This window comes from Kogia breviceps, chromosome 18 (assembly GCF_026419965.1).
Source record: "Kogia breviceps isolate mKogBre1 chromosome 18, mKogBre1 haplotype 1, whole genome shotgun sequence".
Classification (NCBI taxonomy): Eukaryota; Metazoa; Chordata; class Mammalia; order Artiodactyla; family Physeteridae; genus Kogia; species Kogia breviceps.
This window is the reverse complement of record NC_081327.1, coordinates 41,088,921-41,107,096: the sequence shown is the minus strand read 5'-3', so window position 1 is coordinate 41,107,096 and position 18,176 is coordinate 41,088,921. Positions and strand designations below refer to the sequence as shown.

General features: G+C 39.8%; 1 protein-coding gene and 1 pseudogene across 1 annotated transcript in view; one reads left to right on the top strand and one right to left on the bottom strand.

Annotated features, from left to right (window-relative positions):
* TANGO6 (transport and golgi organization 6 homolog) overlaps positions 1-18,176 on the bottom strand; it is a 182,027-nt gene that overhangs the window by 115,643 nt on the left and 48,208 nt on the right. The window contains exons 10-12 of the mRNA XM_059044805.2: positions 15,079-15,211; positions 12,895-13,086; positions 5,281-5,415 (exon numbers count right to left, since the gene is read on the bottom strand). Of these exons, the coding sequence (XP_058900788.1) occupies positions 5,281-5,415; positions 12,895-13,086; positions 15,079-15,211 (460 nt within the window). The remainder of the gene's footprint in view (positions 1-5,280; positions 5,416-12,894; positions 13,087-15,078; positions 15,212-18,176) is intronic.
* LOC131745255 (guanine nucleotide-binding protein G(I)/G(S)/G(O) subunit gamma-10 pseudogene) lies at positions 11,045-11,369 on the top strand (annotated as a pseudogene).

Below are 18,176 nucleotides of genomic sequence, written 5' to 3'. Positions count from 1 at the left end.
GCATCCAGATTTATTTCCTTAACTCAGATGTCACTCCTAACTCAGAGAGTCAACTGATCTTTGACAAAGGAGCAAAGGCAATACAATGGGGAGAAGAACAACTTTTCAGCAAATGGTGCTGGAACAACTGGATATTCACATGCAAAAAAAAATGAATCTAGACACAGACCTTACACTATCACAAAAATTGACTCAAAATGGATCATACACCTAAATGTAAAAATGCAAGACTATAAAATTCCTGCAAGAGAACATATGACCTCAGGTATGGTGATGGATTTTTTTAGGTGAAATACCAAAAAAGTCCATGAAAGAAATAGTTGATAAGCTGGACTTCATTAAAATTAAAAACTTCTTCTCCGCAAAAGACAATGTCAAGAGAAAGAGGTGACAAGCCACAGACTAGGAGAAAGTATCTGCAAAAGACACGTTTGATTACGGACAATTATCTAAAATATACAAAGTGGGCTTCCCTGGTGGCGCAGTGGTTGGGAGTCCGCCTGCCGATGCGGGGGTCACGGGTTCGTGCCCTGGTCCGGGAAGATCCCACATGCCGCAGAGCAACTAAGCCCGTGAGCCATGGCCGCTGGGCCTGCGCGTCCGGAGCCTGTGCTCCGCAACGGGAGAGGCCACAGCAGTGAGAGGCCCGCATACCACAAAAAAAAAAAAAAAAAAAAAAAAAAAAAAAAAAAAAAAAAAAAAAGAATAAAATATACAAAGAATTCTTGGGACTTCCCTGGTGGCACAGCGGTTAAGAATCCACCTGCCAATGCAGGGGACATGGGTTCGATCCCTGGTCTGGGAAGATCCCACATGCCACAGAGCAACTGAGCCCGTGCACCACAACTACTGAGCCTGCACTCAAGAGCCCGCTAGCCACAACTATTGAGCCCACGTGCCACAACTACTGAAGCCTGCACGCCTGGAGCCCATGCTCTGCAACAAGAGAAGCCCCTGCAATGAGAAGCCCACACACTGCAACAAAGAGTAGCCCCCACTCTCCGCAACTAGAAAAGATCAGTGGTTGCCAGAGGTTAGGGGGAGGGAGGGATGAATAGGCAGAAGATTTTGGGGTTAGTGCAACTATTAGGTACAGCACTATAATGGTGGATGCCTGTCATTATACATTTGTCAAAACCCATAGTGCACAGCACTAAGAGTGAACCCTAATGTAAACCACAGACTGTGGGTGATGATGATGTGTCAATGTAGGTTCATTGATTCTACAAATGTACCACTCCGGGGCTGGATGCTGACAGTGGGAGAGGCTTTGCATGTGTGGGGGCAGGGGGCGTATAAGAAATCTCTGTACCTCTTGCTCCATTTTGCAGTGCACCTAAAACTGCTCTAAAATATAAAGTCTATTTTTTAAAAACCCAATCATCTTTTCTCCCTGTTTTCAAACTTCTTAATCATTGTGGGATTCACCTTATTCAACTAAGTAACTTCTCTAATCACCATGGGCAGGTAGGTGGATTCTGAATCTAATAGTTTCTAAGGCAATGAAAGTTATGTATTCCTTCAGCTTCATAAGCCTACAGATTTCCCACTGTAAGAATAATCAGGGAAACCTAAGACTACAGGTGCGAACTATTTGTTTATAAATGTTCAAAAAAATTTCTGAGGTATAAATATTCACTTAATTGGTAGATGACAAAACTGAAGCACTAAGTATTAATTATTTTTCAAGGGTCACCAAGGACCGCTATCAAAATTGAGAAGTGACCATAAAGCCCTCAATGCTCCTCCTGTCACTGCTTCTTAGCACAGATCTCACATCCAGACCTCAGAATTCTATGTAAAAGCCCCGAGGCCTGAAGGAGCAACCCACAAGTGAGTGACAGATTCCTTTATCTGGCTGCCTCGCTCCCAGAGTTTCTGGAATGCTTCAGGAACAGAATGAGCAGTATTATGTCAGCTCACATCCATGATTTCTTTCAGGGTGTCAGGAGTGGAACAGTTAGACAGTGAGTTGTTACAAATTTCTGCAAGTTCTCAAATTTAAAAACTGGGAGTTGGGGCTTCCCTGGTGGCGCAGTGGTTGAGAGTCCGCCTGCCGACGTAGGGGACACGGGTTTGAGCCCTGGTCTGGGAAGATCCCACATGCTGCAAAGCAACTAAGCCCGCGAGCCACAACTACTGAGCCCGCGTGCCACAACTACTGAAGCCCGAGCTCCTAGAGCCCATGCTCCACAACAAGAGGGGCCACCACAATAAGAAGCCCGCACATTGCAACAAAGAGTAGCCCACCCTCGCCGCAACTAGAGAAAGCCTGTGCGCAGCAACGAAGACCCAACGCAGACAAAAATAAATAAATTTAAAACAAAACAAAACAAAACAAAAACAACTGGGAGTTGGACCAGCTGGGTGGTGGGAGAAAGTGTGTCTTTGCAAGGAAGCAGAGGAGAACTCAGGTGACAGCCAGAGGAGGGCATGTGTACACTGAAAAAGCCCCACATGAGACTTTACAAAGCTTCCCTGCGGGGGCATACACACCCTCATTCTGCCTTACCCTGCTGCAGTGAGAATCACTATTTTGGAAGAATCCAAGAGTCTCTTCCAGCAATAAAATGCTAACCTAAAAATTCCTAATTCTGAAAAACATTTACATTTATTTTGTGTTCTCATTTCTATATATCACCTATGTTTCTTCAGATATTTAGCTGAGCAGCTTATATGTCTGGGTCCTTACATACAATGTCACTGAATTTATTTTACAAGTGGTATTTTTACTTTTGTTTGAAGTCAGCACGTAGTATGCTCTGTTTTATAATGAGCCATATGTAAAGATACAAGATATAGAAATATAAATCTTTTTTTAAAATTAAGAATTCATCAGATTAATCACAACCACTAGAAGGTAAACTCCATGAGGGAAAAGAGACACTTGGTAAATAGTTCTTCAATGAGTTCATTCTATGATACTCTCAGAAAAAGTGGCATGAGATCTCAAGATTTGTGTTCTAAGTCCCAGCCCCACCAAGATCCGGTCTGTTCCACACAGCAGTGCTTCAGAGGACACTATGGGCCCTGAAACATCATGCAGAAACTGCTTCCTGAGGGGACAGGCAAGTTACCAACATCATACTTTTACTGGTGACCAATCCTGACATTTAGAAAATAAGTTTGGAAATATAGTTGTCTAGTTAGCAGTCTTAAACCTACACTTTGTCCAAATCAACTCCTCTCCCTAGACACTATGTTCTAATAATCATCTTAATTACATAAATTAGAAAGGAAAGAAAGAAGCGTTCAAATTCTGTTAGATCCTGTTTCATTAGTTAAAACAATGAATCCTAATCAGGGATAGGTATTGAATACAATGTAATCTTCAATGTAATCTTCTAGACTCTGAAGCAACAACCTAGCCAATGATCATCTGAAAATATAATTCAGAATTGTGACTTTTTTTTAATACAAAGACAGAAAACCTAGCATTACTATAGAAACCACTTATAAATCCTTGAATCAAGTGGAAAAAAAAATTAATAGATCTAGGGCAAAAGTATAGGAGTGACGTGTTTATGTTCACTTTTAAGCACAAAGTCAGAGGAAGCAAGATATAATCAGTGAGTCAGGATGGCTCATGGCAGGGCAGGGACAGGTAAAGGACGTACATTTGCATCAGTCAGGTGAGTCTCTGTTAGAATATGACTAATTTACATAGCCAGCCCCCAACAATGGGCTTCTCAAATAGGAAATGGAGATTTCTGTGTTCTATTTTCCATTTGGGATATGGTGTGAATGTCTAAGTGTTAAATAAGAAAAAAGCAAAGCAAAAAAAAAAAAAAAAAACACTCTCAACTGTGGAAATAAAGACTATTCAAACCAATATTCTACCAGAAAAACACAAATCAATCAGTTCAACTAAATCCAATAACCGTACAACTTAAGAAAAACTATTCCATTGGGGAACTTCTCCTTGACAGTTCTAACAGCAGGACTATAATATGACTCTAGCAACTGAACAAACAATGTTTTTTTCAAACTACATGGGAAGTATAAAATTAGGAGTGCTAAGTAAATCTACCAAGAAATGGGTTTCACATTAACAACAGGCCCCAATAAAATTTCTTTTCTTCTTAAGGACAGGCTAGAGAGAGTCAAATTCTAATATACCAAGCACCAGTGTCAGATTTTAATCCTCAAACTCAAAAATCCATTCCCAGAGGGTTTCCCTACTCATTGATAAGAGTTATGTCCAGCTTGACTTCAGGTCAGATTTCATAATACTTGCACTAAACTTATTCTGCTTCCTTGCAGTCTTCTAACCTAATGTGGTATGTCACACCCACATATGTGCCTACCTTTCCACCTTATTCTGACCCCTGGTGTCTACAACTCAGCTACTCAGTCAGGTCTTCTATCGGTGTCTTAAGTATACCAAGCTCTTTGCTGCTTCCCAGCCCTCGTACATGATGTTTCTTTAATTGGGAAAGTTTCCTCCATCTGCACTGTACACACTCCCAAACTCCTATGCAACAAGTCTTAGCTTAGACTTATACGTGGGTCCTCAGTGGAAACCTTCCCAGCCTAGGTTAGATGTTATGTTCTCTTGGTACCCTCTACTTCTCGTTTGAGGTAGTTCATTCAATTCTAAGTATATTTTTTGAAATAGTTATTTAATGTCTGACTCCCTCACTGGCTTTGAGTTTCATAAGGGTAGGGACCATATCTATTTGTCCACTGCTCTATTCCCAGCGCCTTAGCTCCGTATCTGACATATAACAAGTAGGCAATAAATGTTTTTGAGTGAATAAATTTAAAAATTAAAAATTATATAAAAGATACATTGCACTAGAAACAAAGCTTTAACATGCTACATGATATGAGTTGAACAATGGATCCTGCCTGTGCTAAAATAGAACTATTCAAACCATGGAATCCTAAGCAACCAGCAGGTTACAAAGGTTCTCCCCTGACTACAGCAGTTGGGACAAGGGCTGAGCTTTGGAGAGCCACTACAGTGACGGCCAGAGAATCTAGCATTCACCACAGATGCAAAACACTGTGCCAGGTATTTCCAAATCCAGCTCGTGCCAGGTCAGAAAGGGCCCTATCTTACTGATGGGGAAGTCTAACCAGGTAACAAGGTGGAAGTGTTACAGTTTTCTTGTCCTCCACTTTGGAGAGAATTCTTATTAACAACCTGACTTGTTTATCCTGGTTCTCCTCTGTGCAATATCCACTTTGATTTCTCACAACGGTATGAAAGGGAAGCAACAGATTTTTCTCTTCTCTTCTCCCTCCTTTCAAGTTTGGCTCACGTCTGCAACTCACCTGAATGGCTCCTCCCAGCATGACGGCCACCAGCCCCATGGACATGCTCAGTGTCTGTGATTCCACAGTGCTCTCTGCCTGGTGGGCCAAGCTTGCACATGCTCGCTGCAGGGTTGCTGCTACAAAGTCCACAACCTACCACAGAAATGGAATTTAGAATCAGCGAGGAGTAAGGAAAAAAAAATCTCAAAATTCTCTTTACTTTTCCCTCATCAACATCATGATAGCAAGAAGCTTCAAGAACAACTGCTACCATGTAGCAGGCATGGTACTCAGTGTTTTACATGCACAAGATCACTTAGATCTCAAATCAACTTTAGGATGTACTCTTGTCCTCATTTTCAGATGAAGAATCTTAGACTTAACAAAAAAAAAAAAAAAAAAAGAATCTTAGACTTAAAGAGGCGATCTGCTCAAGGCCATATAGCCAATAAATGAGAAAGCCCATTTATACTTTCTCAGATCTTTTAATACACCAATCCACCTTCCTTTACTTTTCATGAATTTTGCCAGGAAATTAAAATGAAAAATCATTTGTTACTTCCTGACCATCTTAGAGTGTCCTAGATCTGCTTCTCCTAATGAGGATTCCTCTTCAATTATTCCTTCCCCCCATGTTTTTTTTTGTTTTTTTCCTCTCCCGTTGCAGAGCACAGGCTCCGGACACACAGGTTCAGCGGCCATGGCTCACGGGACCAGCCACTCCGTGGCATGTGGGATCTTCCCGGACCGGGGCACGAACCCATGTCCCCTGCATCGGCAGGTGGATTCTCAACCACTGCACCACCAGGGAAGTCCCCTTCCCCCCGTTCTGACAGTCTAGTTCTAGTAAGCAAAGAAAGGGGGAAGAGGCATTAATTTTATTTAGAATTCAGTGTCCTCAAACAATCTACATAAACGATCCAGAGTCATTTTTTAAAGTATCCAATAGTTTTAAAGGATTAAGATTATTCATATATAAGATTTTACATAGCACTTGGCTAACAACTAAGCCTTAAATGGAATTAATTTGGTCGGCATCATTTTAACTGGGCTTGGATTAATCATCTTAATTAGAAACACATTTGAATAAAAGACTGCCTACACATACCCATACATGCACACGCACACACGTGCACGTGCACACACTCACATGCACATTCAGGATTAATGGCTCAAAAGGGAAAAATCACTTTGAAAATGGGATGGCTGAGATAGGTCATAATAAGCCTCTAAATACCATGCAAGCTTGCATGTTTAACTCTCTGGGCAAATCACATGCTATGCTAGAATCTTTTTTGCAGACTTAAAGTCAGGAGAATGGCTTGTTAACACTTGTCTTTTGAAGCAAGGCAGGAAACTAGAAAGGTTATTAAAAGTTCCACTTACTGTAATGAACCATGCTGGTTATGGCAATTTTCACCACCCTCTCTAGCCTAAGAATTTATTGATTACTAGAAGTTAAGGACATTGGCTTTTCCCAGAGAAACTGGTGGATCATGGATCTACCATCTTGGGCCACACATTTTGCCTCCAATGAGTTTTCTAAAGTACTCCTTGATTATAGGAAGCTTCTGTTTCACATAAATATACTGTTAAATTGCTGGAACAGAACACTATCTAGCCTTCCAACTTTTTCTAAATTCCTCTTCTCTATCTATCTATTTAATATTGCTAAACAAATAGTATGATCCTATTTTTGTTAAGAAACTTTCAGTTTGTATGTACAATTAAAAACCTGGGAGCTGTTAACTGGTGTCGACAGCCAGCTGTTATTGTCATTTATGAAGTACCCTTTCCCCCAAACCTTGTAACAATGAAACCACTATACCCCTTTGGACAACAGCTCCTCCCCTACTATTCATTTCCTGTGATTTTATGGGGCTGCCAGCCACAAGGCTAGGTATGTGACTGATGCCTGTTCTAGAATTTATGTATATTGAGGAGACAATGGGAGACACTTTTACTTTTTACTTAAAATTTTTTATAAAGCTACATAATTCTAAAAGCTAAACATTCCTGACAGTTTATAATGAAAAATGGCAGTGCCCTACCCCATTTCTCCCCACCTGATTCTGACTCCAGAGGCAACCAGTTTTAATTATTTAGCTATTTAATTTAGTGATAACATTAAGCAGTTACTATTTACCAGGTACTGCTCTGAACACATTACAGGTATTTACTCATTTAATTGTCACAATAATCCTATGGGGATGTGCAAACCTGCTGCCGACATTCTGGCAACTGAGTGCAAGGGAGCTGAGGCCTTACTGCTGAGTCTGCAGGCATCGACTTAATCCTCCCGTTCTGCAGTGTGCTACTACCACCCAAGTTCAGAGTATTTGGGTTCAACCTCTCTCAAGAATAAACCTCCAGTCTTCTGGTGCAGAGGGGAGGTAGGTAGCTGTACAAAGTTAAGGAAGGAGTCAAAGGGTTTACTGACTCTTGTAGAACCTGTCAACCTGGTTTAAGCTCTAAATTCAGCTCCATCTTTAGAGCTTATCTGGTGCCCCCAGTCCTTCTAGGGTTCTGCAAGGAGAAGTGACTTGCTCCTTTTTTTTCATTTCAAAAAAATTTCAACAGCTCTATTGAGGCATAGTGCTTTGCTTCCGGACTTCTTCCATGCAGGCACTTAGCTTTCCATTTTCTGAAGTTGCTGAATCAGCTACTATTTTCCAGTTTCCAAATATTGTTATTCTCTTCTCTAATGTGTCTCCTCTCCTGCTCTATTGGTCCTTGTGGTTTCCAGAGGGAACAGATAAACATTTTTGTTCAATATACCATCTTTAATCAGAAGTCCCTACTTTTTTAAAATTTGTACTTCTGTGTTGCTTAAAGGTTTTTACAATGAGCACGTGTTTCTTATGTTAAAAAATTTTATCATATGAAAAAGACCAGAGCACGTAGAACCCCTTCTCTTCTATTCTGCCAATTACAGTGATCCAGTTACAGAAGGGTGCAGACAGTGGCAGTTTCCTGAAAGACCAGGAAAAAGGGAATCCTGCTCATTCCACTCCATATACACTGGCGCCCTGGCTGATCCCTCCACACTCCAGGCATGCTCCCTCTCACCTGGAACACTCTTCCCCTAAGTATCTCAACAGCTCCCTCCTTCCTTGCTTCAGATCTTTGTTCAAAAGTCACTTTCTCAGTGAGGTTCTTCATGACCACCCTATTTACCTTACCACACCCCCTTTATCATCCCCTTTCCTTGCTTGATTTTTCTCTCTGGTATTTATCACCGTCTAACGCCCTGTGTGTTTTTGCCTACTTGTTTACCGTCTCTCTCTCCCTCTATGTAAATGTAAGCTCCATGAGAGCTCAGATATGTGTCTGTTTTGTTCACTGCCATGTCTCTGATACCCAGAAGAGTATGTAGTACATAGTAGGCTCTCAATACATACTTGCGGAATGAAAGAACTCGGGAATTGGAACAGGGCTCTGTATCAGTCAGACCGTTCCATGCCTCATTCCTCTCTGCATCATCTCACATACTAATATGTCATCTGCCAACACACTTTATTGAATTTTTAATCTTTCACCCATGAATACTTCTATATGCATTTCTAACAAATAAGAAGATTTGTATTTTATATAACTACCATAACACGACTACACTCAATCAAAATTCCTTATATCTTCTAATACCTGGTCCATGACTGTTGCAAAAATGTCTTCATACAATTGGCTTGTTTGAATCAAGATCCACACACTGCATGCATTTCGTTGATATGACTCAAGTACCCAACAGTCCTGCTCCTCTTTAATGCCATTTATTTGATGAAGAAGCTGGGTCATTTGTACTATGGAATTTCCCACATTTATGGATTTGGCTAATTGTTTCCTCATGGCACTTAATTTGCTCCTCTACCCTGAGTTTCCTCGATCAGATTTAGGTTCACATTTTGGGGGGTTTGTTTTGTATTATTTGGGGGTTTTGAGGGGAAGAACCCTTCCCAGGTGGTATGGCATACTTCCTATGGCATTACATGAGGAAGCACATAATAATGTCTGCTTCTCATGGTGATGTTAAGATTAACTGGTCCAAAATAAAAAAAAAAAAAATTTTAATAAAAAAAGATTAATGGGTCCAGGCTGAAATATTCAGGTTGACATTACTGATATTTGCATTAACCCTGAAATCCACCAAAAATAAAATGTATAGACAGATGGAAACATAGATAAATATGTGATAAAGCATGTATAATAAAATATTAATTGTAGAAACTAGGTAGTGGGTATACAGGTACTCACTGTAAAATTCTTTCAAATTTGAAAGTTTTTGTAATAAAATGCTGGGAGAAGAAAGGACAGTTGGTTTGGGTGCCAAATGGCCTAATACATTCATTATAAATTACCCCTAATGGTTTCAGCAACATTGATGACTGTTACCTAGATCCATTTTGTTATTAGGGAATTGCAAAATATAATTTTCTAGTTCTCTTTTTGAGTTTTTCAGCTGTGGTTCTTATACAAAGAAAAAATTTTCTTAGTTGACTAGTTACATGGGAAAGATAAATGCTTTATTCATTCCCTTCATTTATCTATTTACCAATAGTGAACTGATGCCTCAGCAACCTCAAACATGTCCTACAAGAGATTTTCTGGGGGGGTGGGGGGAGACTTGATGTGTCTTAATCCACTGCAGGTAATGCTCAAATTGTCCTACCTGTGGTCAAAAGGAGCCCCTCCAAATTGGCTCCTGAATGCCAATGACATGAGCCCGTTAACCTCGGATTGCATCAAGATGCCCTGAGGCTTACAGTACAATTCCTGCCCTGGACCCAAATGAACCTTTAATCCAATGAGTTTTGTGTTCTTTTGGTAGGAGATGGTATTTAGAAACTATAATCTGGTACTGGGGACAGTTATTGCTACCGGATTGTCATTGCTTCTTGGCATTGACAGTGGACTGAGCTAGAAAATACCTGCTTTTTAAAAAGAGAAAAATAATGAGTTCATATAAACACTTCCAGTTAGAACTTAATATTATAGGAGTTTTACTCAAGTTCTTTAATTTTATGTTTATAACTCTCTTTCTTATGCTGAAAATCTTATTTCCTAATTATGTCAACAAAACTACTTATTACTTATAACATATCCATACATGTGTGTATTTCAAAATAATATACCAAAATTATCACTAGCAGTAAGACTACCAAATGCAGTTCAATTTTTGTGTGTGTGTGTTTCTTTTTGTCCTGACATGTTTTAACCTCAGCTGACGATAATTTAATGGGACAAATCACTTTTGTATCAGCCTAACACCACTGTTCCTTAATGAGGAGTAAAAGAAGATAAGTGGGAAGGCTTAAGTCATATCAGTTTTTAGACCATTTTCCTTTCCAACTAGCATCCTGAGACCAAAACATAAAGTCTGGATGAAAAAGTCTTCAGGGAACTGATATAATAAACACAGGAGAAACAAATCACCCTACTAAATAATATGGGGTCAGTGAACTGAAGGAATAAGAGGCCAGGAAAGAAATAATGAGCATAATTCTCATTAAATAGGCACAATAAGTCAGAGCTGACGGGCAGCTGCAAATTTTCTCAGCGGGAGCTGTAGTGAAATGCTGCTTAGCAACACCGGAAGGCAGATGACAATGACGATGATACAAAGAGCTGGAGAGTCAGATTTAAGCGTGACAATCATACCATCTTACAATTGACTATTCACCAACCGAGCAACAACTAACTGTGGCAAAGTGGTAAAATAGGATGACTACACTGCCTATGCTTTAGTACTTTTATTTCCTATTTTTTAAAAAAGCTGGTAAAATTCATGTCTGAGCCATTAAATTCAGGCACTGATTCACACAGTTACTCTACTCTGAAAGCATTAAAAGAAAAAAATCTGGGGGCCAGCGTGAGCACCCTGCAGCGCCTGGTGGAGCAGCTCAAGCTGGAGGCCGGTGTGGAGAGGATCAAGGTCTCTCAGCCGGCTGCAGAGCTTCAACAGTACTGCATGCAGAATGCCTGCAAGGAAGCCCTGCTGGTAGGTGTTCCAGCCAGAAGCAACCCCTTTCGGGAGCCCAGATCCTGTGCTTTACTCTGAAGACTGTCGGGAAGGAGTCGCTGAGGAATGCTTTCAAGCACCAAGTGATGAATGACTGCCTCCAAATCTCAAGAACACACTTCTCCAGCCAAAAGACTTTTAGATATTTCACAGGACCTTTCCTGTGGCCTGGTCCTTTAGCCAAAACTCTACAGAAATTTATGAGTTTCTACTCAAGGAAACTGGGTGAAGGAGTAGATTTTAAATAATAATGGCCTGGTTCTTTGCTGAAGTGCTTTATACATAAACAAAAACCTTACCATCAAATATACCAAAATACACCTCTTTCATTAAGTGAATTACTAGTGTTTCTATACCTGGAATGTTACATATGCTTTATTTACTAGATGTTTACATTTTGGGAAGGAAAACAGATTGTTTGTTAAAAAAAATTAAATACTTGTAATTTGTTGTTCCTGACTAAGATTTCTACACCATAACAAAATTTGTTCTTTTCTCATGAATTTATAATTTCTAAATGAAGACAAGCAAGTATAAAATTGGGGGAAGAATGGGCTTTATTAATCAAATGATATCTTGATTTTTCTAAATAAGAAGACTTTTATTTTTAACACTAAACATGGGAGCTGTTTCTTAGCAAACTTGTTTGAAAGGATTAATGTTGTATTGTGTATTAGATTGCCCCATCCTGTATATGAAGCAGATTTGATCTGTGTCTTCTTAAGTTCCTCTACTTTATAATGGTGGTTTTACTTTAAAAAAATACTAAATTATTTCATGTCTTTAAAACAATGTTTAAATGTGATCTACAGAATATTACAAATGATTTTTTTTTAAGTGATGTGAAAATACTACAATCTAAATGAATACTCAATGTCACAAGTGTTTTACTCTGATGATGTGCCTTTGATTTAATTTGGGCCACTTAAAAGAATACTTTATTTGTGCTTGTTATAACCTTTGAAGAGCTTGGAAATAAAATTTCTGCTAATGACAGCCAAAAAAAAAAAAATCTGAAAACTTCACAGGCAAAACAAAACAAAACAAACAAACACTCAACACTTCACAGGCTTTGGGGAGATAAGCTGTGAGTTAGAGGACCTATATAATTCAAGGTGATCTTATCATTAGTGGTTTTTTTTTTCAAATTTGAGTTTTAATCATTCTTAACTTTTAATGCACATTAGAATCATCCATGGAGCTTAAAAAAATACATATGCCCAGGCTCTAATGCAGACATGCTGAATCAGAATCTCTAAAAGTGGGCTAGGCATCAGTATTAGGAAAAAGATCCCAGACAATTTTATTTGCACCAAAAGTTGAAAACCACTGTGATATATAAATATTTTAAATAATTCTCAGTTTCATGTGCATGAGAATCACCTCAGGAGCTTGTTAAACATGCTGATTCCCAGGACCTATGAAAGTACTGACTCTCTTAGCCTGGTGTGGGCTCAATAATTTACATTTAACCTGAATTCCAGGTAACACTGATGCAGGTGTCATCAAACCACACTCTGAGTAAACATTTCTTTGAACATTTGGGGGAAAGAATGAAAGAAACCGAAACAGACAAATACCACCAGGCTGGGAAGCGGCATGTGGCCCTCACTGACCTGAGTGATGTTTGTGAATATCTGCTCAGACATTTTCTCACACAGAACAGCCGTAAGCTGGAGGACCAGTAGCTTCCGCTCCCGACCTTCCACGAGAAGAGTCTGGTGCTGCTCTAATTCCAAGAGGCTTTTGCTGGGGAAGGGCTCGGTTTTTAACTCTGCTTCACTTTCCACAGCCATGTGAGTCAACTCCTATCAGTGTGGGAGAAAAGAAAAAGAGAAGAAGAATCCTGTACAACTAAGGATTTCAAAAACAGCTAGAAAACTCTGTTTGAAATGTGTATACAAGGGCTTCCCTGGTGGCGCAGTGGTTGAGAGTCCGCCTGCCGATGCAGGGGACGCGGGTTCGTGCCCCGGTCCGGGAAGATCCCACGTGCCGCGGAGAGGCTGGGCCCGTGAGCCATGGCCGCTGAGCCTGCGCGTCCGGAGCCTGTGCTCCACAACGGGAGGGGCCACGGCAGTGAGAGGCCCGCGTACCGCAAAAAAAAAAAAAAATAAAAAATAAAGGAGATACAAAGGAAATGAAATGTGTATACAGAGAACCAGTCTGTTTTCATTACAGCATTATGTACAATAGCCAAAAACAGGAAACAACTTAAATGTACAGCAATAAGCATAAATTGTGATGTATTTATTATATTGCAGCAAGTGAGATAAATGAACTAGATCTATATGGATATCAACATACAGGGATCACAAAAACACGGCTGAATGGAAGACGTAAGTTGCAGAATAATACATATATCATGATACCAGGTATACGGAAATTTTAAACTTCATAATAAAAAAATACATACACACAAAGAACTAGTTTGACAGACTACTTACTTTATCACTATTTTTATGATCTCTACCACTAGCTTCCCTTGAACTGAGGTCATATAACATTTCCAAACCTTTTTTTAGAGACTATTACATGCTTTCAGCACCATACCTCTTTTTCCCTAAGATATTTAGAACTAAACTTCTACTAATAGATAATTCATTACTGTGGGTTTTGTAAGCTTTTCCCTAGCTTTCACACTGTAAATTTCCTTGGGAAAGGAAAACCTTAGGTTCCTTAAGAATTAATGCTTTACGATAGTAACTGACAGTGGAGAGCAGTGGTCCTCAACTGTTTCTGGGCAATTTTGCTCCCCAGGGAGCACACAGCAATATCTAGGGACATTTTTGGTTGTCATAATTGGGAGGTGACACAGACATCTAGTGAGTAGAGGTCAGGGATGTTGCTAAACTTCCTACAATGGACAGGAAGCCCCCACCCCAAGAAAAAATTATCCAGGCCAACACATCAATAGAACAAAGGCAGAAGAACCTTGGTTTAGAGTAAAGCCCTTTGACTTTTTGTTTTTTAAACAAATTTTAAAGAAATTATCCAATTAAGAGGGTATTTTCTTGGAATGTTAATTACAGTGAATGGCTGGGCAGGGGGATGAACGTGAACATGGGAGGTGAGAAACCTCGAAAAAGTATCACCCACTTCAATTCTAGGAACATTAGCCCTGATTCCCTCCTTGCATTCTCCCACATCCACACCAACCTTAAGCTCCACAGACATTCTCTTAGAGTTGACACTTTATTTAGGGAAAATACTAAAGAAGGCAGAGATGGACAGGGAATCAGAGATACCGGCTTATGGTCGCTAGCAGCACAAACAAGGAGTAACAGTACGGGGCATAAGTTACTGTTGGAGATTAGGGCAAAAGGAAGCACAACCATCAGGCTAAGAAACAAACCCGGAAAAGGTTTCAAGTGGCTACAAAATGAAAGGAGAGAGGCAGAACTGCTAAATCTCCTTTGCAAATACCTGACAAAACAATAGTCAGAGAGGATAAGGGATTACTCTATAGCTGTAAAACCTACTATTAACTTCAAAAGAGTTACTACTGTCAACACAGAGCAAAGATTAACCCTTTAATAGATCAACAGCTCTGCTTTGGTCATCTCTAAAATTTCAGTGCAGATTATCTTGGAAAGTAGTTCAATCATATGTGTACTGTTGAAGGTAAATTTCTTTTTGACCAGACCAAAGGCTACTAAAAAATAAATTACCCTTATGTCCTCTATTTCTCCTAAATTAAGACCTAACTTTAGGACCTAAAATTATGACTGCCTTGAAAATTCAAAGGGACTCCTGGTACTACCCTAGAATAAAGCTGATCATGAACTATACATAGTTCTTACCTTCAAGCATAAGATGAAGAAGTCACCTGCCAAACCGCATTGCTGGCAGTGGGACAGCAAGTCCGCAAGGTGCTCTACCTGGCACTGCTCTGAGGACACCTTCTGGTACAGGGCTTCATCTTCATCTTCATCACTGCAATGCAGGGTAAGATTTATCACTCAGAGAAACTATTTTTTTGGAAACCCCATTAATAATCTTCTAACGTAACATGTTATTTCCATACAGTAAATCATTATAAAGAGCTCAAAAATTTGCTTAAATTATTTTCCTGTTTCTCCATTATGAAAAGGTATTTATTCTCAGAAGCTAGGCTATCATGTCCTACATAGTCATTTGCTCAAATGGGGAAGATTCATTTTAAGATGGATATTGAAGAATTACTATTATTTCAATAAGTTGCAAAAGCAAGGAGGAATTAAAGTATAGGTTTATGCAGATATTCTGGTTCCTGAAGAAAAGAAGAGAAAGAGAAGGCTGAAAAGCAAGGGCAGATCACAGAGAGCCTTGGATGCCATTCAAAGGAACTTGGACCTTTTTTCAATGAGCCATTAAGGGTCATGGGCAGTGGCAAAAGACATGATCTTCATAGGAAGAGATTCAGTCAATCTCAGTGAACCAACTGTTGAGTTATGAAAATGCATAAAGGCGCAGAAAACTGAGGAGGCCAAATTTCCAAGTAATAAAATGTGGCTAAGTTATCGAAAACGGTGCCATGATTTCTGCAAAAAGTTTCAAGAAAATTCTCATGAGGTACTAAGGCATTTAGCTTTCATTAATCAGATAAGTGAAAATGCCAATATATAGTATTCTTATACTGTATCATGTAAATATATACAAAGGTACAGAAGATACACTAGAAAACAAAACACTAAAATGTAAACAGCGATTAGGATAGTGGTTGATTTTTGTTTTCCTCTTTATGCTTTTTTGTATTATACAAAGAACATGTATTACTTTTGTGATGAAAGAATAAAATTTCTGGGACTTCCCTGGCAGCGCAGTGGTTAAGAATCTGCCTGCCAATGCCGGGTACACAGGTTCAATCCCTGGTCCGGGGAAGATCCCACATGCTGCGGAGCAACGAAGGCGTGCACCACAACTACTGAGCCCATGTGCCACAACTACTGAAGCCCGCATGCCTAGAGCCCGTGCTCCACAACAAGAGAAGCCATCACAATAAGAAGCCTGTGCACTGCAATAGAGAGTAGCCCCCGCTTGCCGCAACTAGAGAAAGCCCACGCGCAGCAACGAAGACCCAACACAGCCAAAAATAAATAAAATCAAGTGGTTAATTTAAAAGAAAAAAGAATAAAATTTCTTTCAGATTAAATTGAGAAAAAAATGACAGCCGCTGCTTCATTTCATTGAAAATACAATTATTACAGTTAATTTGGCAAACCGTCTAACTCGGCAGTATGTCCCAATCTGCCAGTTCACTTAATAACATAGCCTTTATACTCCTTTAGTAGACTGAATAACCTAGAAATTACGCTTAGAATTACTCCCTATATTATCCTAGCATCTTCCAGAGTCCTTCAGATCAGTCATGTTATCTCCACCACATTTTATGTTAGAAGAAAAGCTAAAATAGCTTCTAAGCTTCTGTGAACCACCTCAACTGTCAAAATGAAGTACTGTATTCAAGTATTCTTTTAAAAAAAAGACATGACAACAACTACCTTAAGAAGCATTGTTTTATTCATTCTTAAAATTTCAATGAAAGAGTCAATTCCAAATAGTTATATTTAGTTCCAGAAAGGTAAAAATTCTGGAGCCAAAGATCATGAAATCTAAGCTGCTCTTTTAGAGTTTCTTTAATCAAACTTCTTATTGATTACTGGTGCTGCTGGGCAGAATGGTAAAGTGAAAGGTAAGTGGTGATAAAGACCAGGTGGTGATATGGACCCTGCCCTTGGGGGACTAGCACCATGAGCAGGATCTTTAGAACAAATCCTCAAACCACACACACACACACACACACGCACGCACGCACGCACACACACACACACACACCTTTGGTATGGTGTCAATGGGCGACTAGCACCATGAGCAGGATCTTTAGAACAAATCCTCAAACCACACACACACACGCACGCACGCACGCGCACACACACACACACACACACCCCTTTGGTATGGTGTCAATGGGGGACTAGCACCATGAGCAGGATCTTTAGAACAAATCATCAAACCACACACACACACACACACACACACACACACACACACACACAGCTTTGGTATGGTGTCAATGTTTGGAGACATGGAGCGTCTTCAATACCTAATGAAAGCTATGGACCCTATTTTCAGCAAAGAATCCATGTTTGCATATAAAAAAATTTCTTGTGTATAATTTCAAGGGGATTATAGATCCCAAGAAGTCCATGTACAGACCCCAGGTTAAGGATCCATTGCTTCTGCCACTGTATGGAGATCCATTCAATCACTGCCTATTCACTTTTTTTCCTACCAAGAAGAGAAACTGTAGTTTCAATAAGAACTGTTGATTTTGACATATTTGCACTAAAGACTTGTTAAGACAACAATAAGTTTTAACTGCTGATAAGTCACATACTATAAAATTCTCTATCTAGTCCCTAAATTGGTCCCAGGATAAACTGTTCCGAGGGGTTTTTAAATAAACATGCCAAAAAATATTAAGCTCCTTCAGTTCGGGGGCATAGTTATAACTGCAAAACCTACTAATGCTCAACAACTCTCAGTAAATTAGTAGCTTAAGTTTGTACTGATAATTCTGTTTGCAATCAATGTGTTTTTTCTATTTTCCTCAAGACTCTCATATTGAATAAGTGTTTTAAAACTTAACCAAATTAACCATGAACTTAAAGAGTTAGTTAAATTTAAACACTTTGGGCTTCCCTGGTGGCGCAGTGGTTGAGAATCTGCCTGCCAATGCAGGGACACAGGTTTGGGCCCTAGTCTGGGAAGAACCCACATGCCACGGAGCAACTAAGCCCGTGTGCCACAACTACTGAGCCTGCACGTCTGGAGCTTGTGCTCCGCAACAAGAGAGGCCATGACAGCGAGAGGCCCGCGCACTACGAAGAGTGGCCCCTGCTCGCCACAACTAGAGAAA